This window comes from Passer domesticus, chromosome Z (assembly GCF_036417665.1).
Source record: "Passer domesticus isolate bPasDom1 chromosome Z, bPasDom1.hap1, whole genome shotgun sequence".
Lineage (NCBI taxonomy): Eukaryota > Metazoa > Chordata > Aves > Passeriformes > Passeridae > Passer > Passer domesticus.
Genome location: NC_087512.1, coordinates 43366619 through 43393852, shown reverse-complemented (window position 1 = coordinate 43393852; position 27234 = coordinate 43366619). Strand labels below are relative to the sequence as shown.

At 39.7% G+C, this 27234-nt stretch overlaps 1 protein-coding gene across 1 annotated transcript in view; it reads left to right on the top strand.

Moving 5' to 3' along the window:
- Positions 1–223: 223 nt before the first annotated feature.
- ROR2 (receptor tyrosine kinase like orphan receptor 2) overlaps positions 224–27234 on the top strand; it is a 143112-nt gene continuing 116101 nt past the window's right edge. Inside the window, exon 1 of the mRNA XM_064404153.1 lies at positions 224–436. Within this exon, the coding sequence (XP_064260223.1) occupies positions 343–436 (94 nt within the window). The 5' untranslated portion in view covers positions 224–342. The remainder of the gene's footprint in view (positions 437–27234) is intronic.

The window sequence follows — 27234 nt, the reverse complement described above, 5'->3', positions numbered from 1 at the left end:
GCGCGGGCTCGCCCGGGGCCGGGGCTGGGGCCGGAGGCTGCCCCCGGCAGAGGGTGCCGGAGCCATGGCACTGTCCCTGTCCCGGCCGCCCCCCGGCGCCGCTCCCCTCCCCTGTGCCGAGCTCTGGGTGACGTTCGGATGCTGGGGCAGGAGGAGGCGGAGGAGGAGGCGGAGGAGGGGAAAGGAGCGCGGCTTCCTCCGCCCCCAGTCGGGCACGGTCCGTTAGCGGGAGCGCAGCGCCGGCGCGCCGGAGCCCGGGACGAGTTTGCGGCAGCGCCACCGGACCCTCTGCGCCCGCAGGCGCTGCTCCCTGCGGCTCCCTGCGGGATCCGAGCGGGCAGCATGGACCCCGCGGCGGCGGCGGGACGGCGGGGGACGGCGGGCCGCCTCCTGCTCCTGCTGGCGGCCGCCTCGCTCCTTCGCCTCCGCGCCGCAGGTAAGGAGCGGGACCCCTGGCTGGAGGGGAGGATGCTTCTGCTCTTCGAGCAGGGGTGTATAGGGAGAGGGGAGGCAGGGAAAGCTGCTCCTGTTCCTGGGAGGATTGCGCGTATCCATTTGGGACAGGCGGACCCGCCAGCATCCCCAGGTGGTGATTCATGTTGGCTACTTTTCTTTCCTTTCTTACCTTTTTTCTTCCCTCCCCCCCCCCCCCCCCCGCCTTTTATTTTATTGTCTTTCTTCCTTTCTCGCTTTCTTTCCGCCATCCTTTTTTCTTTTTCTTTTTTTTTTTTCTTTTTTTTTTTCCCCCTCGTTCTTCTTGGCACAATGGAAACCTGATGTTGTATTCTTTACGAGGGGGCGGGGGCTGGCGGGAGGCGAGGGCAGCTACAATTTTTACCCCGAGCGCATCCCCGCGCCCCTGCCCCGCTCGGGCGGCAGGCTCTTCGTGCCTCTTTTCGGCCGGCTCAGCGCTCCGAGGCTGGTTGGTAGCCACTGAGGGGGGGCAGGGTGGAGGGAGAAAGAAGGAGAAAACAAAGGAAAAGTTCGGGGTTTTGTTACTGCCGAGGGTGGATAGCTTTGAGCGGAGCTTCCTTCTTCACTCTGCCCGCCCTCCAGCCCTCTCCTCGGAGGGGTGATAATGGTTATAATAATGCGTTATTATTTGGGACGTTGAGTGTTGCCAGAATCTCAGCGGGAACCAGGAGGGGATTAAAGTTGAGTGGGCGAGGGGGCAGCCGCCGTGCTTGCAGCTCATGGAGGCTCTCTTTCTGTGTGTTTTTGGGCTTTAGAGGGTCCCATTTTCTCTGTGTACCTGGCCGGCCCTCAGGGGCTGAGGAGGTCAGACTCTGGTCTCAGGAAACACTAGGACGCGCGGTTCAGTGAGCTCCGCGGTTGTTTTTAGGGCTGAATAAACTGTCCCTGTTAGCATCTGACCTTGCGCCGTGGCAGCAGCGGTGCGGCTGCTGACTAGATGCCAGTTTGTCCGGCATCTCCGAGGGTAGCGCCGTGGTTTAGGGGCCTTAAGGGAACGTGTGGGGTTGGAGAGCCACGATGGTGTAAGACAGTTCCTGTAAAAGAAGCCGCATAAACTTTTTTTTTTCTTTAAGTTTTTTCCCTCCTCCACTCGCGCATAAGTTGTGTGGGGCTCTCAGAGCAGGAAAGGGGAGGCTTAACTTTTTCGTTTTCTCTGGGATGTGAAATGCACCGTCGAGGTAGAAGCTGCCGGATCCAGCTCTTTGATCTTTCATGAAGCCATTCTCTGGAAAATTGCCCTCTCCCCCTCTGCAGCAGATAAACTTTACTCTCAAAGTCCTTCCCGGGAGTCTCTGCCCAGGCACTGAGGAAGCAGATGACAAGGCTGCACCATTTCCATGCCAGGTTTGTAACCCTTCCCGTTCTGTCCTCACCGGGCAGCGCGGGAGCTCGGCGGGTTAGCAGTGCCTTCCTCCCCCGCCTTTCCTGGCTTTAACTTAATTGCACCGACGTGCTGGAGGAGACCGATGATGTCTTTAAGGAAAAACAGTGATGCTGCAGATTAGAGGGGACTTGTTAATCAATTGCACGTTTGAAAGAGCTTTTCTTCCCTTTGTTGCTTTCGCTAATCCATTTAGCTCTCCCCGGGAGGTGACAGATGCCTATATTTCCTGTTATTCAGCTCCGGGGACCGAGGTCTTGCCATTTGTTGCCTTGCCATGAAGGGAGAGGGTCAGCAGAAAGCTAGAGGTCTGGGAGCTTTCCGGGGCGAGAGCAGGAGGCGGGCATGTTACAGCTCGCGGATTTGGGGTCAGTTCCCGTCGCCTTTATTTTTCCTAGAGCCTTTATTGCTCCCTTTGAAGAGGCTGCCCGGCTGCTCTGCCCCTCCTGCGGGGTCCCGGGCTCCGGGGATCCCCCGGGGCCGCAGGGAGGATGGCGGTCGTGCTCCGAAGGTTGTGAGAGGAGATGCCGGGTTGTCTGTCCCCGTCTCTGCTTTATCCCCTTTACCCGGAGCAGCTCGCTCTGTTTTCCGAATGCAGCGGCAGGGAGGTGTGCACAAAGTGTCCCATGAGCTTCTCTCCTTCCTTCCTTCGTCCTCTTGCCCCCCGCTGCTCCAGAGCACCGATACTGCTGCCTCGTCCACGGCCAGACTCTCTGCCTTCCCGGAGCCTCCTCACGGCTTCCCGGAGGGGTGCGGGCTCCCGGGAACCTGGCCGGGCGCGGAGCGCCTGGCGCTGGGAAGGCGCTGGGAGCGCGGCTGCGTACCTCCGTCTTTTACTGTGGGCGGTGTACAGCCCCGTCCAATGTACTGCCATGCTCTCAGGAGACATGTCAGGTTTCAGCCTTCTCGGAGGCAGTATAAAATCATGAATTACCATTAAAAGCGTATTTGGGTGGTGGTTTTTTTCTTTCTTTTTCTTTTTTTTTTTTTTTTAATCTGTACCACATGAGCAGGCTTGTGGTAATCGTCTCAACCACCTGTAGAAAGTGTGTATTCACTCTACTCGATAGGCATGAAGTTTGAGACTCCATTTTCTTCCTCTGAATAAGCAGCCCAGTGGTTGAGGGCCCATAATCACAGCAATAAATTCTTGTGTACTTCTATTGTTGAAGGGTATTCTTCTGTTTAATTAGATTTGCTTAATGGTAAACAGTATTTGTTAATCTACATTTCATTTAAAGGTTTATTTTTGAAAATGTTATTTCAGCCTTTTCAGTGCTCACTTTTAGAATATGTGAGCATATGTTGCCAGGTGAGAGGCAGCATTGAAAATGGTGATGCACAACGGACCCGGCTCACAGACTTTAGCCCCCTTGCCATTAAATAGGAAAGGACATTTAATCAACTGGAAGTTAATGCTCATGTGACTCTCAAATATGCAGAATGCAGAGTTAAAAAAAAAACAACCAAAAAACCACAACTAAAACATCAAAACTCTGTCAACAGAATGTGTATGAATGAAAACATAATGGTAACTCATGCCTATGATTCTGAAAGCCCTGAAGTTTGTAAACTTCTACCTAATTTCATAAAGGAAGAAACCCCTCTAATTTCCAACATTTTTACAATGTTTATGGAGAAACTAATACAAGCATGGATTACTTCTGAATGCCTTTAAATGCTGAAATACAAAAAGTTGTAAAATACTTAAATCTTGAAAGTTGCATAAGCTTTAGCTATCACTCCATCCTGACTTTGATGCAAGAGATTCAGCTCTGGAAACTGTACACAAGTCATCTAATAAAAGTCAGTACATCTTGGAGTACAAGGAGTTCACAGATAGATTTTAATAGATCATATTGACCATATTCGCTATTTTTAGGTCAAATCTAAATCAAACCTTTCTAGCATTAATTAAGTTGTTAGTTTAGTGATAAAGTTTATCTTTGGGTCTAGAGTTGGCACTGAATTTTTTTCCCCTCGAGTGTCTCGATTAAATTAAGCTTTTGTAGTGGAATTGCACTTTTTCCCTTAATCTCTTTGTTGCTGTAAACAGCACTTAAATGAAAGATGCTGGAATAAAAGGACAGATGAGAGACAAGGCAAATTAATCCTATTTACTGAGTTTTCAGTTGTTTGCAGAAAAGCTAATCTTTTGTCTAAACTCACCACTTTGTTTAAGGTGTGAATAGCTTTCAGGCATTGGCATGGAAATATATTTGACCACTAATTAGGAAACTGACAGTCTTAGTCCACCAACCAGTGAGAAGGAAGAGTAAAAGGAAAGAATGGTAAGAAATACTGGGTTTTGTTTGATAGCTGTGAGAATCTTCTGTATGGAAGACTTGTGGAGCTCTTTTCATAGCTTATTCTCAGAGTCTTAAATTCACATTTTAGATTCAATAAAAATATGTTTTAGAAGCAGTTGGTATCTCAAGCTTTTAATCATACTTCTGATTGAGAGAATTTATTTTAAAGGTCTCTTTGTATTTATTTTTTGACATTGCAGATGAAGAAAAAATATTAAGCAAACTTTTTTCATTTTTTCAAAAATAATAGTTCTTTCTATAGATGTTCTCTGTTGCCTTGTGTGGTTGCTCAGAAGGAAGAAATGCTACTTACAGTATTCCGTCTAATTTATAGCATCTGTCACTATGTTCTCTGTGCAAAGAATGGTTTGCTATTTAAGTTTGTTTATTCATTGTAAGGCTGTTGCTTTATAAAGGAAGTTGTCATTAGGCTCAGCATGTCTGGAAAGCATGCAAGCACTCAAGTCTTCTAATCCAGTGACTACAAAGTAGTTAACGCTTCAAAGAAAAGGAACGACAGGATTTTGTTGCACTGAAAGAAGATGCATTGTTTGTTAATCCTACTTTTAGTTGTTACTCTACTAAAGACTGCTACAGCCTTGCTAGTAATCATTTGAGACAAACATGGATTTTACTTGAATTACTGTATTCTCTCTTGCTTTTGTCTAAATGTAAGTAGTGACATGTCCCTTACCAGCTTTTTCTTTACTTTTTCTGGGCCTTTGCCATATACCAATATTCACTTGCAGCATCCTACTAGATAGTTTTGCTGATGTTTTCCACAGACTTGATTCACAAACAAGTTTTTTCTCATGACATCTGTTTTGTCCTCCTTGGCCAGTTTGGGAAAGGACTTCCTCTTCCAAGTGATGCCAGCTGGTGATAATTTTTTAAAAACTAAAATTGTCTGTGCATGACTTTTCAGGCCATAAAGTATACTTTTCAAAAAGTCAAAAATCGATCTCTTAGCTAGAAATCATGACTTTGTCTTTTAGTTGGTAATGGGCAAAAGTTTTCATTTGAGAACACTAACAAATCTACATTGTAGTATCACTGAGAACAAGAAATCACAATAGAAATACATTTCACTAAGCAGTGCACAGTTATTGTGACGCGCATAAGCAAATGAATTCCACCAAAGCTGAAGGCCCTGTGGGAGTATCCTACAGACAATTCCATCCTTCTGAGCCGGTGTCAGATCAGTCTGTGTGTATCTCCTCGAGCCACTGGGCACATGCATCAGTAGTAGTGTGTGCTGTTTCATGAAGCACAGGGAACATACTCCTCTGTGCTGATTGAATTAGCTCTCATCTGTACTGGTGCTTTCCGGTTCTGCTGTAATGTGCGCCTGTGTTTGATGGTGAAGAAGGGTGATACAGCAGCTGGGGGAGAGGAAGGGTATCGCAGTGTTAGGTTCTGTAGAAAGTATTTAAAGAATGAGTGTGTCTGTTCCTCTGAGTCTAGAGCAGAGCTCACTGACATCTCCTAAAGAGAAGGCTGTGTGGTTGGTGAGGGCATAGTTTCACAGACACCTGAAGCTCTTGGCTTGATTAGTTAAATCAGCAAGCTGTGTCCATTGGAATGTAGCCAGAGAGTAGTGGAAGAATACATGGACAGAGAATTAGCACAAGAGATAAGGCATTTTTTCCTTCCACTGTAATGATTTTTGTTGAAGCAGCAGAGAGGTGTTTTGTCTGGGAACAGCTTGCAGAAACAGCAAAGTGAAATTATTGGGTGTCACAGTTTGCCAGAGTTTGGCTTTAAAGTGTGAGTAGCTGAATCAGGAATTTAGATTGGATCCCAAATTTACCATTTTTTCCCTGAGCAATCCATCAGTATCACATGGGAAGCACATCTAAAGTATCTTTTGGATTTGAAATTTCTATTCAGGTGTGATTTTAAGACAACAACAAATAGAATCAGTATTCTTTCTTGACCAAAAAGCACCATGTTTGTGTTGTCATACCTATGAAACCTTTCCTGAACTTAGATTTCTGTACTGTACTTCCTTTGTTAGACTTTCTTTTATATGAATGGCATAAACATTTAATTCTGTAACTTCAGGTTACTTGTCTTTATCCCTTGCCACTTGTCTTCATCAGAACTGCTCTAGGGTGTTCATTTAACAGTTCATCTGGTAAGTATGTTTTCAAGGTGAAATAGTTTCTAGAAATTATTTTCCTTGATTTTCACAGTTTAACACCTTAACATTATTTTTCCCCCTGTGGTATTGTCTGTGTAAGAAGAATGACTTGACTGGTTATGTAAAAAAAGAGGTAAATTCTTTAAGAGTTCTAAAATCCTGAAGGCTTATTTTTCAAAACATTCTACACAACTGTCTAATTGAATCATGCATGAAACTAAGAATGGATTGTTCTTTACCAGAGCAGTAACACAGCCACATATTCAGTTACTGTGTAGATAGAGAACAGAAAATGTACCACAAAAGACAGGAGGAATTTTGTTAATTTGTCTTTAAGTATAAAAATTATGGTTTGAAAAGAATAAACTTGATTTCTACTGGTCAGAAACACTCTCCTAAGTCAAATGAATAAAGAAAAAAACCAAAAATATTATTGTATATATGTCTAAAAGGAATCATAGAGCTCTACCAAAGGCAGGCTAGTGAGAGTGGCAGGCTGCCACACAAATGGAGGAGATTGTTTTCTTCCATGTCTATAGCAGAATAGATGGATGTCATATCTCTAAATTGGTTGTAGAGGAGACACAAAAGATTTTTCTGAAGAAGAAAGTTCAGGGGCAGATATAGGCAGCACAGGAAAATCCTAGGAGCAGGTTTACTCAAAGTACATGCACCTCAGGTGTCGAAGCCATGTTTCACAGGAAGATCTTAACACTGCACATTGAGGGACAGGAGGTCTGAGATGTAGCAGTGCCACCTCAGATTGGATGAAGATGCTGTGGGATCTTGCTTGTTTGTTCTTCTTCTCTTTGGAAGCAGAACAAACAAAGGTGTGATTGTATAAGAATAAGATGTCTTTGGAAGAAAAAAGCCAAGGACTGTTCTAGAAACATTATTCAGTTTGAATAATCTGCAAGAGAAATTATTCATATGAGTATATCAAAAGTATTGTTGAATAGAGCAAGGTCTGAAAATGAGAAAATGGAATGAGAAAATGGAAAAAATAATGGTGTTACTTGGCAGTCTTGGACTACAGCAGCTGAGTAACTTTAAATTAAGTTCTGTTAAGCTCTTATATGAATCAACAATAAATAAAGCTGCTTGAAAGCTTAAGATGCCCTAGCAATGTATAAAATTTTCTGTTTCATTTATCATCTGAAAGTTTAGGAAGAGGTTACAGGATGTAAAGAGAATGCTGAGATTTTTTATGCTTAAAATGAGAGAGCACATAGTCTGGATGATGAGTTAACAAATGTTTTGCTGTGCTTCTTTCTGGTTTGGGAAAGTGACACAGCAGAACTGTTTTATAGAAAAAGCCCGATAATAACACTAGAGCTACTAATGTTGCAGCAGTGTTTCCCTATATAATAAAATTTACCCTTTCTTAAAAATCCAAAAGTATAAATAGGCAAGTGAAAGCTGCAGACAGAGAACCCAAATATAATATCATATGTACCCTTTTATTTCAGGCAAGAACTGTTCTGGTTCTAAGTATTATTGGCTTCCACATTATGCTGACAAACTAAAGGAGCATTTTAAAAAATAAAATATAATTTTGACGTGTATATTTGTCAAGTAATACAAAACCATGGCAACTGCATATCAGAGAGCTGACTGGACAAAAATTAACCCTGCAGGATCCAACCCAGTTCTGGCCAGGCTCCCTGAATTGACTTTCCTCCAGTCCTGTGCATCCCACATCCACCAGCACTGGTGTGGAGAAGAGACAATAGATGGCTGGGAGGATGAGCACATGGCAGCCTTGCAGAGCAGCTTAAATTGCCATGGAACTTTTCTCTTGGAGACAGAAAACTGGATATGCAAAAGTATCAACATTGTTGTATGAGCTAGAAATTTTAGGGACAATTCCACAGTGTTACTGTAATTGATGGCTGTCTAAAATATGGATTGTGCAGAGAGAAGCTGAACCTGTGCAGTTCAAATAAGAAAATTCTCACCCGTCTCAAAAATGTAGTCTGCAAACAGCTGTGTGATTACTTGTCAGATTCTCACCACAAACTGCCTTAGCCATTTGTCTTTGTGTTAGAACTCTTGAATCTTCAGAGTTGTTGCTTAAGCTGCATTTTAAGGAGTCCACTGAGTTTTTCATTGCATTACAGGTAAGAATAGATGAGCTTTGAAATTAAAGGCCTAAATAAAACAACAGAGCTTTTTCAGTACAATAGAGAAGGAAATGGACAGAATCTAAGTTTTGTGAAAATTTGAAAGACCTATTAAATCTTAAATATTCTGTAAGTTGAAAATACTAAGAATCCTGTAGCATCTATCTGTAATTACTTCTTTAAATCTTACAACTTCCTGTGCAGAAATACAGATCATGCTGCTTTTGAGTAGGTGTGAAACATTTCTTTCAGCAAGTTGAAAGAAAAAAGGGGGGGAGTCTATGGCAGAAAAAACAGAGAATTCCATTCATATAAGAATTTTCTTTACTGGGGAGCGGGAAATTAAAATAATTTATGATACTCTAGGAACTCGGTGGTTGAAGGATGAGCTTAAACATAAAAAAAATGTTTTAAAAATTGTAGTTACAGTGGTGGTTAATGATGACTCCTTCCATGGTAGACCAGAATACCTTACAAAGGGAAAAGTGGTCATATGTAGATAAAATTGCAAGCTTGAATAGGCTCTGAACCAAACCTACATGAGAAAAAACATATCTGCTGTTGTTTAAATTTTAAAAATAACTGTGCTTCGTAGCTCTGCCTGGAAACAATTTGATACAACAAATTGCTTTTTTTCAAAAGTATTTCCAGCCAGACCAGAAGCAGTACTTAATAAATACCTTGAAAGGGTGAGTCTGTTCTTTGGTCTTGGTTTTGCAAACTCAGTGAATTTGGATGTTTATATCTGAAATTATAGATAGTAATCCAACCCATTTTTCTAAAGCTGCTCTCACATTCATCTTTTTTCTCTCTGGGTCAGTGTGGAAATATGATTCAGAAATCTGTTCTCTAACAGAGGCAGTAGAGAAACTTACAAAATTCATGATACTGTGGTTTTCAAAGCAACAGAAAAAACCCAGCCATGGTTCCTTCAAATGTTATGTGTAGAGAGCTTTTAGATAATGTTGCTCTTGAGAAAAATACACTTATTTTTGCTAGAGTTTATTTAAGAACATATCACATGTAGAAAATATTTTGAAGAGGATCCTGCTAGTCAAACACAAGAGCATGCAGAGTCAGGAAAGACAAGTTTCAGAAGTTACACTGGTCTGTAATCCAGAAGCCAAATTTAAAGTCAGGAGGAACTTTGATTCTGGAATTTGAGGATGATGTGTTTACGCAGGAAAGAACTGCAAAAACAAAGGTGTTGATTTATAGCATATTTTCAGAATTACAAAACCCAGAAAATGTTATCTCACATGTACTGAATACTTTCTATGTCCACAGAAGCAATTATTAGATAGTCTTAGTTCAGTGTGAAACCGAAGAGTAAACTAGATGCAGTTTTCTTCCTGCAGACAAGGCTTTTTTGATCAGTGGACTACTTGTAATGTCATCTTTACTGGTACTAAATCATATTGGTGTGGGATTTAGCATTTCTAGAAGTAGAGAAAAATCAAACCTCAGTACTGTAGCATTAGGCTCTGTAGGAATTTTTCTAATGCCTTTACCACTGTTATATTTTCTAGGAAGATCAAGGTCTTCTGTAACCACAGTATGACTTGGGCAAAAAGAATCTAGAAGGACTTTGAGAGGTTGGATTATTTATTCTTCAAGACAGAATCAACTTCAGCAGGCACAGCCTGTTCTCCGGAGGTGACAAGAGCAGAGATTCAGTGACTTCCACAGGCAGGCGTGCAGGCTTAGTGATTACTTACGCTTGTTTGCAGTCCAAGTGCATTACTTCCTGTTACAATTTATTCCTCTACCTCCTGTAATTGTAGTTGATTTTATTTTTGTGGTTTCTGAAATATTTCCTACAGAAATTCTTCCTAAAAATGATCTTGTCTCCTTGTAGATATCTCTGTCAAGATCCTCTTCACCACTGTTTTCTCAGCCTTTCCTCTTACATCATATTTTCTGAATCTCATGGTTGTGCTCATTCTTCTCTACTGGACCTTCTCCAAAACATCTTTCTTGAAGCATGCTAACCAAAACTGGTATATTCTAGCTCGTGCCGTACCAGGACCAGCTGAAGGAAGATGATTGTTTCCTATATTTACTGTATGACATTTTATTTCCCAGATTGAAGCCTGACTGTTTTGTGGCAGGGTGGCCTTGCTCAAGCTCTGATCTACTCCAGATCTTCCACACAGAATTGTTGCCAAGTCCCTGTTTGGTACCAATGAAATGGTTTAAGCAGGAAACTTTCTGCTTGTCTTCACTCTACTGCCTGTCTTTGCTCTCACCCTCTCCACACCATTTTTTTGCTGGTGTTTGATTCCATTTACTAAGACCAGAATGTTGGCAGCACGTAACAGCTTGGTTGCCTGTGGAGTTCAGTAATGCAGATATCCATAGCACTGAGACTGGCGAAGCTCCATTGTTTCAGTTAACCACTGAGACGTAACTCCAATGGTTTTCTAAGGAGCTCTATATATTAGCCTCTATATAAAATTTCATGTTTCACCTATGAGAATGTCATAAGGAGCAGCTCCCTCCTCACTAGCGCCTTCAGGCTATCATTCCATAGAGGATAATAGATGTCATATTATGGTCTTCAGGAGTAAACTTCCAGCAGCAGAAACTCTTGTAACGTGTGTAAGTCTCTGCTTCTGTGGTTTCTTCTTAAATAACTTGCCTTTCTGTGACTTTCATAACTCTGGTAAGGTGCATTTTCATGTTATACCATACTCATCAATTTGAAAGGCAGAGTGTTCATACCTGCCTATTTTCAGGACTGATTTTTTTTCCAGAGTTCAGATAAAACCCGTATAAAATTTTGCAAATGATCTTTTTCACTCTCTCACTCTCAATATCATGCCTCCATCAATTTAATGGATTACAATTGTACCCTTTAATCTCACACTGAGTCATGTATTCCTACTTCTTTTACTCTTCAAAGTCCCATGTTGAGTGAGTAGTTGCATGCTGCAAGACCAAGGCAATTAACTAAAAATACTCTAGCTTTGGAAGCATATTATATAAATTCATTTTTAAGCATTAATACTTAAATGAAATAAGTTATGGGTTTAAAATTCTGGAATTGATGTAAGAATAAATAGGTGTAGTTGTCATTGTCTCTACAGAGTTCTCCTGATTTCCTCCTCATCATCCTATCCTCCTCTCACTTTATTTTTCTGTTTTTTGATTTAATCTTTTTCTCTGTAGCATGTTTCCTTCTGACATTTGGGAGTTTTGTTGTTTGAATGTTTTCTTTCTGACTAATTCTTTGCCCATTAAATAGCACTTTAGATCTTAGGAATTCATATAGTTGCCTACTAAGTACTTCAGTGATCCACAGTGGCTGTTCCTAGCTGTCTGAGAGAAAAAGTCCCTGGACAGCAGGTAGGAAAAATGCCTCCAAAGAGAGGATTTTCTGTGACTGCGCGATTATCATGCTCCTTTGTAACTCTTGTTGCTTGAGAAGCTGCTGGCATCAGCACCTGTACTTATTTTAACATGAAATAGAAGACTAAAGTTAGGAAAGAGTGGTATGGGAACAGGTGGTGTGGATGGACATGTCTGAGCAGAGCGTCTGGACTGTGATCCAGTTTGTGAGGAAAATATATGTCTGTGGGGTGTAGAAATGGAGTCAGGGTTGTAAGAATGTGTGGCAGCAAATTTAGGGGAGTTTAATGTGCTCCTGAGTGTGGAGTGGCAGGGAATTGGAAACTTCAGTTGCTGCACCACCACCATGGCTGCAGTGCTGTCTTTGGGAAAGTCCTACCTTATACTGTGGTCACTTTTTTCTTCTTCAGGACATACAGTGTAACAATGCTGTCTTTCACCCTGCTTGTATAGCAAGCTTTGCTTAGGAAAAAGAAGGGAAGTGAAATTGGGCCTGCTGTGATGGCCAGGCTCTATTTCAAATACCATTTTGAATTTGAAACACTCAAAGTGAATAGAGGTGTGAAGGAAGTTTTTGTCATCTACAGTTCCGGCCCTTTGGGAGCCTTAATAGTGCAGAAGAAACTATGGACTCTGCTTATTTAGGAATAAAAACATGCTTTGTTTTTCTACGTGTCAAAACCATAGTTTTTAAATAGTGAAAATAATTACATCCTTTATGGTTGTACATGTCTATGGTATAAAACTGTGGGGTTTTTTCCCCCTCTTTGCTGTTTTTCCTAGTGTGGGGATTCATTTCCCCTCACCCCTTTTTTCCTTCCTTCCTTCCTTCCTTCCTTCCTTCCTTCCTTCCTTCCTTCCTTCCTTCCTTCCTTCCTTCCTTCCTTCCTTCCTTCCTTCCTTCCTTCCTTCCTTCCTTCCTTCCTTCCTTCCTTCCTTCCTTCCTTCCTTCCTTCCTTCCTTCCTTCCTTCCTTCCTTCCTTCCTTCCTTCCTTCCTTCCTTCCTTCCTTCCTTCCTTCCTTCCTTCCTTCCTTCCTTCCTTCCTTCCTTCCTTCCTTCCTTCCTTCCTTCCTTCCTTCCTTCCTTCCTTCCTTCCTTCCTTCCTTCCTTCCTTCCTTCCTTCCTTCCTTCCTTCCTTCCTTCCTTCCTTCCTTCCTTCCTTCCTTCCTTCCTTCCTTCCTTCCTTCCTTCCTTCCTTCCTTCCTTCCTTCCTTCCTTCCTTCCTTCCTTCCTTCCTTCCTTCCTTCCTTCCTTCCTTCCGCCACTTCCTTCCGCCACTTCCTTCCGCCACTTCCTTCCGCCACTTCCTTCCTTCCTTCCGCCACTTCCTTCCGCCACTTCCTTCCGCCACTTCCTTCCTTCCGCCCCTTCCGCCACTTCCTTCCGCCACTTCCTTCCGCCACTTCCTTCCGCCACTTCCTTCCGCCACTTCCTTCCTTCCTTCCGCCACTTCCTTCCGCCACTTCCTTCCTTCCGCCACTTCCTTCCTTCCGCCACTTCCTTCCTTCCTTCCTTCCGCCACTTCCTTCCTTCCGCCACTTCCTTCCGCCACTTCCTTCCGCCACTTCCTTCCTTCCGCCACTTCCTTCCGCCACTTCCTTCCGCCACTTCCGCCACTTCCTTCCTTCCGCCACTTCCTTCCGCCACTTCCTTCCGCCACTTCCTTCCTTCCGCCACTTCCTTCCGCCACTTCCTTCCGCCACTTCCTTCCTTCTGCCACTTCCTTCCCTCCTTCCTTCCTGCCCTTTTCTTTCTTTCTTCTCCCTTTGAACTGATGAAACCACTCTCTTTGGTAATTCTGAGTCAATTGGGTCAGTCCTGGGTTTTTCTGTGCAGAGACTGCCAAGATTTTAGAAAATATGTGGTGGTTTAGGGATTTAGTTATATGTCCAAAAGGGACAAGATTTGAGACCTCCAAATGTCTTTAATTTAAAACCATAATTTGGAAAGGATCTTTCCCGAGTCCCAAGAGAAAAAAGCCAATACTTTCATTTATACAATTAGTCATCATTCTCTTCACCATTAGGGTTGTCCTCCCTCCTGCAAAGGCTACAGTTTGTTTTGCTGCCTTAACAAAAATAAGTTCAGTTGATTTAATGTTCTGTTTCATGATGAAGTGTCTTATCTAGGTCATAGTTTAGCTGTTAACAAGATATTTATGAAGTGGTAAGAATTCTCTGCTCTGCGGTGAATTTAGTCTCTAGAGTGGGACGAAATGCTATTTAACTAGCAAATAAAGCAGTTCAACTTCAAATTATGTCAAAGTTGACTGCAACAATTTTAATCTTTTAGTAACCCCCTAAATATGTAGAATGTCTGGAACTGCTCAAAACTTCAGTAATTTGACCCCTGCTATAGAAAAAGCATTTCATATAAATGAATATTGTAAGTAGCTATCCAAGGAAAGGATTTTTTTTTATTTAGAAACCAAGTTAATACTTTTGTAGTATGTGCAGACTGTAAAACACAGCTAAAGACTAAAAACATATTCCTGAGCTCACTTTTTTGGTACCCAGGACTTGTTTTACTGGCTTATCAATTACTGGGCTAAATCCTTGTAAGTATTTGAAGCTGGTATTTGTGATATTTGCTTGGGATTGTTTTGTCTGCCATGTAACAATGTTCTCAGCAGATATTTCCCTAATTTCTGCATAGTTTTTATTGGTGTTTAACATGTTTACAGCCATAGTGGTGAAGGCACAGGCTGTAGAAATATTCATGTTATGTGTGTTTTCCAGACGTGCAGTGTAAATACAGTCTTTTTAAACGGAATTCTGCGTGTACCACTGATTCACCATAAAAAGTTTTGAAAGAAACACTGTTTGGTATTTCATTTATGTCTGTTGAAGTAGCAGCGGTTTGTTTCTGTGTCTCTCATGTTTACTAAAAAAATTGTATGTGAGCCTTTCTTTCTTCAGTTGTGTATCAGTAGACCTTATGTCAGGCATGATTTTTGATGTATTGAATTTTTCAATAAATATAGACTAGCACTTATGTGGTAAGGGAATAATTAGTGACTTACATCATTAATTCATTGGCCATGTTTCATTAGCTCTAGAGTGCCACCCCAACTCTGTGGAAATAGTTCTGATTGGATTCTCAGAAACTTCATTTTCCTTGTATTTAATTTACATGAACAGCCATTTCTGTGGAGTCCCTATTTCTGGCTTCATCTAGACAGGCAGACTTTTGTAGAATGTAACATGGAATAGAATAGTTGTTTTAATCTCCTTTCTCTATGTTTTCATTTGTATAATTATACATATGAATGAAAATAAGTCTTCATGTAGATCTGATTTCCTGGCTAATGTGTGTTTTTGCATTAAGATGGTTTATAGTTTACTGTAAATTTTTGTTGAACTGGACAACAGTGAGTGAACCTGAACCATCTAAAGACAAACTATGACTCCCTGAGACTGCTTGGTTAAGGAAGAATGTGAACCATGACTTGTTCATACCTAAGATCCCACAAAACCGTTTGTGCAAAAATCTATAGACTCTTCTGCCATTTCTCCCCCAAGCAGCTGTGTGCTGGGATGAAAAATCTTTAAAATACTTGGTTTCATGAGCATATTTTCCATTTTATTTTACTTCTAAAACAGTTATCTTCCAGGAGGATGAAGACATTCATTTGTCTCTCATGTAGTGGCATTATAAATTGTATAGGAGCAGTGCTGTTCTGGAAGCAGTCTCTACCTTTTCTATAAGATAGACAATTAAACTTTGTTAATTAAGGTAGCATTTATACCTCTTTGAGAAAGGTAATAGTGAGTTTTTAACTCTGTAAGAAACTATATTCTCTTGTGAACATGAAGTGTTTTGTTTTTCTTTTACCTGAATAAAAGATTTTGAAAAATAAAAGGTCAGACCTAAATGATCATAGTATATCTCTAAAAACTTTGAACTGAAAAACATTTCACATGTCAGATATGCATTTTTGTATTACTTTTGCACCCATTAGTGTTCAGCATCTAAAAGGGAACAGGGAGTCTCATTTCACTGACACAGTCATAGCTGTTGGTGGTATCTTGCTTTGTAGAATCAGTAACGTCTTCTCAAACTCCTGTTGCCAAGGCAAACAAAAGAACGAAGGCTATTTAATTTTAAAATAATAGGAGAAACTGACATAGTCTTGTTTATGAGAAAAATGGGGCAGAAGGAAGTGGGAAGTGCACTGAGAGCAGAGAAGTTTTACTGTAAGCAAGAGTTTCTGTACAGTGTGTCCATGCACACGTAGCAAAAGTCTGTGAAGAAAAAGACCAAAACGCTAAAATAAAAGCTTTAGGTCAGACTACTTGATTTAGATTCAGTAGTCGAGTAACTAGCTTGCTTACATTTTTAGACAAGGAAATATAAAATTTACACTCTTACTTAATTTACATATCCTGGAATACACATACCCTACTGCATTTAAATAACTTTGCTTAATTTCTGTGGTTCATTCCAAATTATTACTTGTTAAAAGGAGGGAATAGGTAACACAGCATAATTGTCCAAAAACTTAACAGCATTTTTTGAACAAAGTGTCATGAACAAGTTATTGTCAGTCAGAATTGTAAATACACATATAAAAGTCTGTTTTTAAAACAGAAACTGCAGAAGAAAATTAATTTTGAAACTAAAATTTTCATAATTAGATGGAAACCAACAGCTGTTCTAAAGTGACTGAATCTCACATCATCTCTTGATAAAATGGGTTTATTAAAAGATAGGAAAATGTGTCATGAACTGTTCATGTAACATGAACAGTTCAGTAATTGACTTATGGAATCATTGTGGCTTATATTTTTAGTATATGACTTATGGAGTCATTGTGACATATTTTTAGTATATATTTAGTATATGCTTTTAGTATTTCTCTAATTTATAAAAGTGAATAGAAAGTTAAAATACTTTACCTACTAGATTTCCATTAGTATGTATTCTATACGCTATCATTTACTCAAGCAAGTAGCAAGCTTTTAAAGTCTTTTTGTGAAGGACAGACTTCCAGGCTTCAGAAGACAACAAAATTTTGTAGTCATAGGAGAAGGGATTTGGGTCTGAAGGGAGAAATTGAAATAGTGAAATAGTGGAGAGTGTTTTTGGGACCAGAAAGCCAAAATGACATCCAGACACTGCTGTTGTAGAAAAAGTTTGCTTACCATAACTGTGTATGGGGTTGTTTGGGGTTTTTTTGTTTGTTTGTTTGTATTTTTTTGTTTGTCTGTTTTTTTTTGTTTGTTTTGTTTTTGTTGTTTTTTTTTTGTTTTTGTTTTTGTGGGTTTTTTTGTTTGTTTTTTTGTTTGTTTGGTTTTTTTTTTTCTTTTCCATTTTATATTACAGGAGAAACTGCCCATCTTTAATGGAAGTGGTGGAACAGTTCATTTTCCCAAAGTGAATTTTAAGATACTGTTGACCACAGGAGTACCAAACACTTCCAGGACATTTTGTCTTCTGTTGCTTTTTCCCCCCTCATCCTTTATCCTTTTTTATAAGATTGTAGAATGCAAAGGCTGATGTTGGCTGTAAGGTAATACTACAAAAAGTGTAATGCTCATCTTCAGGTCTTGTAAAATGGCAGGAGTCTTGCAGTGAAGCTACAGTGAGGGTGTTATTAAACAATTTAGACTGTGTTAGACTTGACTGGTGATGTTTCTATGTCTTGAAGGTATTTTAGCTTAGAAAGTCTGTTTTCAGGCAAATTGGCCTTCCCTTGAAACATTATAGTTGTTGTAAATAGCAACATTCCTCTTGCTTCTTGTCAAAATACAGGAACGTCTTGCACTTTAGCATGTCTTTGCAATTGCTCCCTGTAGGATTTCAAGATATCTGCTGGTTTTGATTTCTTTTGTTTTTCCTTTTTTATTAACTTTTAGTTAAATGATGGCTGAATGATATTGTTTGGATTGCTTGACTATAATTTATAGCCACTCACTATTTGGTGGTGTTTTCTGGTTTTTTTTTTTTTTTTTTTTTTTTCCCAGGCAAATCAGAAAGGTGGGATATTTTAGACTACTTGTAGGCTAGGGATTCTTTCTAAAGGAAAACTGGTTGAAATGAAAGAAAGTTTAAAAATTTTGCTTTGTGTGTCTAATTTGTACTACCTTGAGAGATATTTTAATGGATGTTTTTATTTTTATGTATGTAGAAGTATATATAAATAAAGTGTAGTCTTCTCTGAAGTTTGAAAATTTTGCCTAATGGTTTTTTTTTCCTGGCTTAGTTTAGTACTGTATTGTCCTATACCTATTGATAGAACTTGATTTTGCTTTTTATTTCACTGGAACAAGTGTCCTTGGAAATTTTGCTCATAGATCTGCTTAGATTTACAGCAGTTTGCTTATCTTCAGATGGATCTCTGTATTTTTTTACTGAGGGAAGGCTTTCTGAGCATCCTGGAGCAGTCAAATACACTGCCCAGCCAATGGTCATTTGTGCGGTTTTGCTTGAAAGACTGGATTTACAGTGTGGTCATCCTGAAGAGACTGATGTTCAGTTGTGAGATGGATAATAGGGCAAGGAATGACAGAAAATGAAAAGAATTGAACATTAGTTAGGCTAGACACTGAATAGGAAAATAGAGTGGAAATACACACCATTTGGGGAAAATTAGGGTTGGAAAGGACCTCAGTTCCTCATGGGATCCCGGCCTCAAAGCAGGGCTAACATTTCTGTGGCTACTCTGCCTTTTAACTTAAATCACCAAAGAAAAACAGATATCACTAAGGCATTTTTCATTTCTCTTGGCAGTCATGCTTTACAGTGTCTTTCACATCTCCGTTTTTCTGACTCTGCAAGAATTGTATCTTGAATTAAAAGACGCATGAGTCAAATTTCAACCTGTAATACTTGCTTGCATGAGGACTGATTTGACAGCCTGAGGTTGCCATAAGCATTTCATTTCTCTCTCTATGCATAATAGCAATGATACTGTGAGTCAGTGGGGAGTGGAGATCTTAATTGTTTAGTGCTTTGAAGATGAAGTTACATAGCTGTAGTTGCTGATAATACCCGACCCAAGCCCCTTCCCTTTAGCAGGCAATGCATAATTTTGTGATTTCTTTTATTTGCATTGTATACTTTGCATTTGAAAAAGAGTTGTTTAAAGTGTTGTTTGGCCTCAAGAACTCTTGTTCTGTTTAAACAACTGCTCAGCAGTATCTGAGCTGTCATTATATTTTCCTAATATAATTTAGGTAAATGTCCTAGCTCCTAGCTCCTGTGTTTCTCTGACAAATCTGAAAATGTTTTCAGGTTTATTACTCTACCCTGCAGCCTTTCAGAAGAGTTTTTTTCTCTCCTTTTTCTGTGATCAGTAGACATTGTGTAAAGTTGTGCAGTTCAGAGTGTAAGAACAAAAGGGAATAATGACTTCCTTGCATTTCATTAAATGTGTGGTGTTGTAATTTGTGTTGCATTTTGCAACAATTTGGGAAGCAACATTTGCAAATTTGGGAAACATGCAGTGGTGAAATTTGGCCAAAATTTTCTAACTTGGATGTTTGAAGTTGCTTGTAAAATGTAAATAACTCCAGAAATACAGAGTATCTGCTTATTTCTTCACAAGCAAACACATGCTTTTTAATTTTTAAAGTATTTTTATGGCTTTTAGTTGTATTGTGACATACCATGTACAAGAAGAGTATTTCTGGTAAAGGATTGTACTCTGCATAGGAGTCAGCATTCATATTCTCCCTTCAGAAAGATGGCTCACTTCCAATATACTTGTAACTGTGACAAGCACATAAATTAAACAGAAAATATTCTTTTTTCTTGTGCGTTTACAGTGTCATTGTTTCGATATTGATTTTTCAACTATCTTTTGCAGTAAGGCCCTGGATTTTAGCCTTGAGTATTCAGGCTCACTTGGAAACGTTTCTTGCAGATTCTTGGCCAGTTAATAGTTCCAAGTGGATGCAATTTAATAACCCTTGTGCTGTTTTGATTTGCCTCCCACACCATCTGGTCTATGTCTTTCTCCTGCTCCTTTTTTTTTTTTTCCTGTCTTAAAGGATAGTATTTTTTCAATAATTCAAACTTTCAAACACGTCATCTGAAAGTGTAGCTTGCTCTGAAACTTCCCTGTGCAATGTGTATTCCCAGAAAGAAGGCTTTCTGTATATACAGGAAAAAGAACATGAACAGGAACCTGTGGACAGGTTGGAATGGCAGGAATGTAGTGCACACTAAAGATGTCTGTTTCTTCACATTGAAATATTGTTTAAACACATTTCAAGAGTTAAATTATTTCATGGCTCCAAGGTCTCCTGGATGGCTCTCTGTATTTCTCTCTAGTGGCCTCCACATTTAATTATTGGAGAGTGGCAAGAGATGTCTTTGAAATACAAAATCACTCAGCCTTTACTGAGATGAAAGTTAAGTGTTCTGATGAAGCTAGTAGTCTATTAACTGAGCTTATTTGTACTTGATTTAGTAAAGATAACTTAGAGTAGTGCTAATTAAACTTAGCTCTGTTTGTCGTAATGTTTTGAAAATACTGGGTGAAAAGTTTGCTCATGTTGTGTGAAGGTGTAAATTCTTGACAACTTTTTTTCAAGTTTTGGGTGATCATTTGCCTGTGTAGCCTGGGTGCTTGTCCTTTAGCCTTTATGTTTAAAAAAAGTTCCTTTAGCCAGTGTTCATTTTATTTCTGATTTATGCATGGTTTTTGTCAATCTGATGTCTGTGTTGTGTAGATGGGAAAGACTGAAGGGGTGGGTTTTGCTCTGCCTCACGTTGTGGGTGTTGGCTAGGAGTAGTACTGGAGAAGCACCAGTGGCCAAGCAGTGGCACCAGCTGTCTGTGCTGCAAAGAGAGAAGGGAGGGCTGAAGGTATCCATCTCAGGTTTGGTTGGGTTTGTGTTGCTGTCTTCACAGCAATTCCTCAACACCTTCAGTTCAAATTGCACCCTTCCTCAAACAGGTGACAGTGGTGTCTGGCTCTGGGCTGGGGGTTGCCCACAGCCCTGTGCCCAGCTGTGCGTGCTTGGTCTGTGCCTGCATAGGTGCCGGATTCCCCTGGCAGAGAAAGCAAGCTAGGTGGGTCCAGGTGGCCTGTGAGGCACTCCTGCTCCTCAACGATTTCATTAACCTGTTGCCTTTTTGTCTTCTCTTTACCTCATCATCAGGTCTGTATTTCAGTACTGTGACACAGACTCTTACCTTACGCTTTCCAGCCTTGCTCCCAGAGGAGGAACTGTCTGTTCTGCAGTAAGATGCCCAGCAACTCCTTGTCATAGATGCTCATATTCGTGAGATAAATTTTCAAGCATTGCTTAGTATTTTCTTATTTCCTAATCCTTGGTGCTATACATATTTCAGAGTTCTATGTGAAGATGTATTTCCTTCTTCCAGAGCTGTCCCTGTGAGGATGGATGGGTGATCCTGGGGTGAGAAGCCAATGTATTTACAATCTCCATTTTGCCTAGATGACATTTTGACGCAGTCCCTTCTACTTTTCCCCACCTTCTTCTTCTCCAGAAGACTGGTTTTCCTCATCAAAAGTCAGTTTTTTGGTTTGCCAGACTAATGTGTCTGTCTCTTCAATCAGCTTGTACAAGGTAAAGGCTTGGCTACCCACTTTGGCTTCAGTGAAGTTAGTTTATCCCAAAACGAGATCTATAGATGCTAAAAACTGCATCTGAGTATGTGCCATTTCTGTAATTTCACTGAGACTTAGTATAAATTATTTTGCCATTAGAATAAGTATTTTATTTAACCTTTTATATAGTTCACGAGTTTTTGGCATGTTACTGTTATTAAAAAGAATTAATGATGCAAGCTTGCATATATGTATGCCTTACACTTTTATCAGTTCTGTTTAATGTGCAATCTCTAGTGGACACCACGCTTATATTTAAAAGAATAAAAAAACCCCAAGCCTACATAAGTAATGGAATTTTTGAAAGTCTGTGCTATGTATTATTTCTAACCATTTTCTGCTGTACTGAGTGTTATAATTTCATCTTAGCTGGGTAAAGAACCCTAGTAAATATTCCCAAAAAGAGGTGTGCTAATTGATTTGTCTTGATAGATTTCAATAGTTGCTCAGTCTTTAGGAAAAGGAGTGTTAGGTGTTCATTTTGGAGAGTGAGTTAGGATCTTGCTCTTTTTTTTTTTCTCTCAAGATTTTTACACTACTGGTTATCAGAACAACAGTTTGATTAACATTTAGTCCATATATGTGACCTTTGGAAAGAATTTAAGAGATTCTTTTTCCCTAGTTCTGACACTGTTTCATTTCTCCCAGCTGTGTAGTAAATGTTTAACTTGAAGTATATGGGAACAGTGTGTTTGTGCAAAATAGCATTTCAGGAGAATCTGTTCCAGAAAGCTTTATAGTCTCACCTTAAATTCTGACATCCTATTTTCCATAAGTAGAAATAGACCACAGCCTAGTTAAGGTTATCTGAATTTTCAGCACTGCAAATGATTTTGTTGCCTTTTCCTTTTGCATTGCTGCCTTCAATGGTTCTTTATTGTACATGGCAGCAAACACATTTCAGGACACCTATGTTCCTTCTGGTCCCCTGATACCTCTCAGGGTGCTTTGATTCAATGTCAGGATCAGATGAGATATGCACTGCTCCTGTGTGTTTTGTTTCTTTCTGGAAAGGTTCTTGGGCAGGGAAGAAATCAAGATGTATATCAAATTTTGTGCTCTGCTGACTCAAGGTGCTCACAGCCACAGAGTGCTCTGCAGAGCGTTCATTCCCCATGATGCAGAGAGATCATGCCTCCCTTCTTTGAATCGGGGCAGGGGCATTTACATTACTACAGTGAACCACATAAATATTTCAGGACCCTCCTAAAATAAAGACATACTGGATATCCATGTGTGACTGTGGCACTGTTTCTCATAATTTCTGTGGATGAAGCTCTTGCAGCAGTGGCCTGTCTTCAGAGCTGGGAAGGAAAGGGATGCAAGTGAGAAAAGAAACCCTTGACACTGGATGCTGATTTTAAAATCAGCTGTTTTTCTTGTTCCACGAACTTCATTAGAAAAAGTGTGACTGACCATTTATTAATGCTTCATTTTCCACCATCTTCCCCCTGGCAGAGTTACTGTCAGGTTTTTATCACAATGTTAATCAGATTTCTTTTTTCCTAATGAACTTCTAGCTGTAACTTGTAGTTCCAATGGAGTGTATTACATAGCAATAGATCAAGTTGTCCATCACCATAATAGTGCGACAATTTGAAAAGAAGATTCATTTTGTGAATTCTGAAGATCTTGGCTTGCTGGGGCATACAGTACTCTACAGAAGACAAAACTGAGGTGGTTTTGTGGTGAAGGGCTGATTCTACTCCCCAGAGACTGTCAGGCCCTTCTGTTAGTAGTGCAGGAGATGGAAGAGTGCCCTTCTCTCTTGTTTGACAGGCCATCGTTTGAGGCTGGGAGTTTTGCCAGCTAGTGACCTAGTGTATCCAGTTTCTAATTTGGGTGAACTGTTACTGAGAAGGTGGTGGCCTGACAACTCTGGCATTTCCTGCGGTTCTCAGATTACTGTGACACCATGTGATTGGTTTTTCAGGCTGAGTCTTACTTGAGTTGAACCATTTTTACTGCTTGTTCTGCCAGGAGTTTACCTATGAACTGAAGACTGAGTTACTTTTTAAAATTGCTACTTACCAGTTATTAGTTTTGTTGTTGAAGTTTTTGGGAACTGAAGAGTCTTTATGTGTAGATGCCTACTACCTTACATTATAAAGAAAGCCTTAGAGGAAGGCATTTAACACCGCTTGCCTTCTGGGAGCTCAGACTTTTCTTCCACTGTTTTTTGGTTTGAGCAGTACATATGGTGAGCTAAATGCTTTTGAAGTATGAGATTCTTCCATCACCTTTTGAAACGTTGTTGATGACTTATACAGGATCATGACAGAATGAAATAGATTAATGTTTCTCCAAGATTAGGTCTAAATGAATCCAATTGGTTTGCTTTTCCTGAGGATCACTTGAAAATGGAAAAAGAATGTAGGTGGCCATACAAATTTAAAGCAAGGATGTTTCATGGTATTCCTCTGGCATCTTCTCTGGTCTTCCTAAGCCTTCAGATAATGAGCATCACTCTCCCTTCAAAACAGGCTACAAAATAAGGAAAAAGTCTTGTTGTCAAGCAAAGTTGTTTTTTTTTTCAAGAGAGCTGGAGCTGTTTGGAATTGGTGATGATTCATGCTGACTGTCAATCTGAGGCCAGACTCTCTTCCTGGGATTTAAGCATGTTACAGGGAAGATGATCTTGGGTTTATAACCTGCTTGTTGCATTCCTGACTGCAGTACAGAAAATATTTAACAGAACAACAAAACATTTTTTCGCTTAATATAGGTAGCTTTTCTCATTTTTTAAATCCGTGATCATTACCTGTTGTATTGCAAACTCTAGTTTCTTTTATATTTCACATTCTTATGTATTAAAAGTTTTCTTCTGCTGCTTTGAAGGTGTTTTAAACAGAGTTCTTAGCAAGTTTCATGTAGTTCAGAGCAAATATAATGGACCTTTTATTCTTGCCTTTGTTGACCTTTGCTTTTATATAAATCTTGTAGCAAAAGTTAGCATAAATTGCCTCAATAAAGTTATACATCTAAGTCGCTTGGCTGGTCCTGTTGATTAGGGTCAAACATCAGGCTTGGAATACTGATAATTTATCTGAACAAGAGCCATAAGGTTTATCTTTAACTTGAGTGAAAAAAATGTTATCTTTGACAACAAAGCAAACAAAATATTAAGGATTTTCCTAAACAAAAAGAATTGATGTGTGCATTGATCTGTTTATCTAATAAAATGAAAATAAATTAATCTCCATTTTCTTATGTTCCTAAGTATTTCCAGTTGCTTAACAGTATTAGAAGTAGGTTTGTTTTTATTGACTTGTGAAGGCAAAGAGCAGTTTTCTTATTCTTTTTGTTTTCTTAAGAACAAGCTATGATGTGGAAAGGCTGTGATCAAAAGAGATTTCCATTCGGCACCAGACTAAAGTTTGGCTTGCCAAATATCGAAGTTACTTTGTCTTGGAAAGCGTTGTGAGTAATGCTGCACATGTAAGGAATGGTGAGCTATGTCTTCTATTCTTTAGTTGGATACAGAAACTGTGTGAGGAAATGAATGTGTCCCAACCTGACTAGTCTGTATGACATGAATCAACATTGCTCTGTTTGTTCAACTAGCTGCAAATGAGGCGCCACCTGTACAGGACATGTGTGGCTTACCATCTTTTATCCAGGAGGAAGAAGACCTTTAGAAAGGACACATGCAACTCAAAAACAGGAGTTCCTTGTTTCCATCCCTGGAGGGGGTTTCTAGCTCCTCTATCAACAGTGTGTAGTGTCACTTTTATCTGTTGCATTATTCATAAGATGTGGATGCTCCTTCCTGTTGCTGATGCATTTCACCTTTTGTTGCAGAGGCAACATACAGCCCTAAGCATATTAGCCACATGCTTTAAGGACTTAAGGCTCTAGAGCCTTAGAAAAAGGATTTGGTTTTCTCTAATGATTCACATATATTTTGTTGGAAAAACACTACTCAAAATACAGTTGTATAAGAGACATTGATTTGTACAAATTCTTAGGGAGTTATTAAATTTCTTCCTCTGGCCCTCAATCACAGGAGGAAAGTGTTGTATAAGTGTTAGCGTGAGTGGACTCTAAACCCACCTTTATCTAAGCACAAAACTACTTCATGAGCATTGCTTTTGACATGGATCAAGAATTTATGAATATTTCAAATTGATATTTTAAAAATTATTGTTATGCAGAAATAGAATTATGGATGCTTTGTTTGCGAAAATCAAAGCTCCAGTGTAAATCTCATATAACCATCAAAACATCCTGGTGTAGAGCAAAAAAGGATTTGTAGCACAGTGCATATTCATGACTGTGAGCATCCATCACATTTTCAGCATGTGGCCTGCTGAAGGTATCGATTATTTATGTGCTCCAAAGTGGAGCACTTTTGTGGAATAATGTGAAGGATTATTGTAAAGGCAGAATCACATCATATTCTGCTCCTATACAAGTTCATAAAGAACTGGTAAGTTTAATTCTCAATTCCGTTGTTTTTGGTTTGTTGTGTTTTGGTGTTTTAGGTTTGCTTTTTGGGGGTGTTTTTGGTTGTTGATTTTTTTTTTGCAGCCACCAAGGCAATTGTTTAAGGTTATTCTAACTTTGATGAGGTATTTTCAAAATTTCTTTCTTAGAGTCTTTCTCTGAGTCTTGTAGTTATTGTGATGTATGTGCCTTGGTCTAATCTGAGTATGAAACAGGACAATATTGTTAAATTAGAACTGGTGGATGCTTTCTCACCTGCAGTGGAACAGCTTTCCAGAAAGACAGGAGGATATGGCAGAAGAGGACATTTCTGTTCCTTCTGAAAACTCTGTACAAAACAGATGTATGGTCAGTATTCTTCTCCAGAACAGTGAGAATGTTACAGTATCAAGTTAAGGGTTTCAGCCTGGAGGATGAAAAACAGAGCCCAAAAATTTCACATAATTTAGTATGTTGCTGCGACTAGTGGAACTTCATTTAAAGTCAGAGGAAGAGTGACTCCTTTTAATGGATTTTGGCTTAAACCCATTGGTGTAGGAAAGTTATACATAGGTTTAAGTATCTCTATTCTCTGAAGTGAATAGGGATACTTATTTCTTTATTTTTTGTTTCTGAAAGGATGTGCTTCTGCACAGTGGTTCACCATCCCTGGGGGTATTTAAAAGACAAGTAGATTTGGCACTTAGGGACATAGTTTAGTAGTGGACTTCACAGTGCTGGGTTAACTGTTGGACTCAATGACCTTGAATGTGTCTTCCTACTTTAGTGATTCAGTGATTCCATGATACATTAACATTACTAGAAAAATGTGAATATTTTTATTTGCCAGTGGTGTGGTACTGGAAAATTACTTATGTTTTCTACTGGTGGTGTTGAGCTGAGATCTCAAATGGTCATACTTAGCAGAAGTAATATTTAGATTTGTATTTTATCTATTTATTTTGAAATATTTATTGTTAGATACTGCGTAAGAGTTGATGATCCTGAAAAATAATTGATCCTGGAACATACTCTTAAGTTTAGGTATTTAAAAAAACAACAAAGATTTCAGTAACGTGCTATAGCAACTGATTAGGCAGACTAAAGCTTGGTTTTGCAGCTGGTTTGGCCAAAATTCAGATTGAATGAGAGCAGTATTTCTGAATGAAACCAGAATTCTGCTTATGTATTAGTTACCCAACCTCTAATTTAAGCCTTACGGAATACTGAAGGTTTGAAATGAAGTATGTTACCCAAAGGAAAACAGGTTATGGAGAGAAATGATGTGTAGTAGAGTACAACTGTGTTTGCTGGGGCTGGGCCAAGTTAAAAGTAGATGCATGTCAGGACTGATTAAAGAATTCCATATTGTAAGAGTATGGTATTATAGGATGATAGTGGAAGGATGAGAAAATAATGAAAAGAATGCAGTTGGAGAGACCAT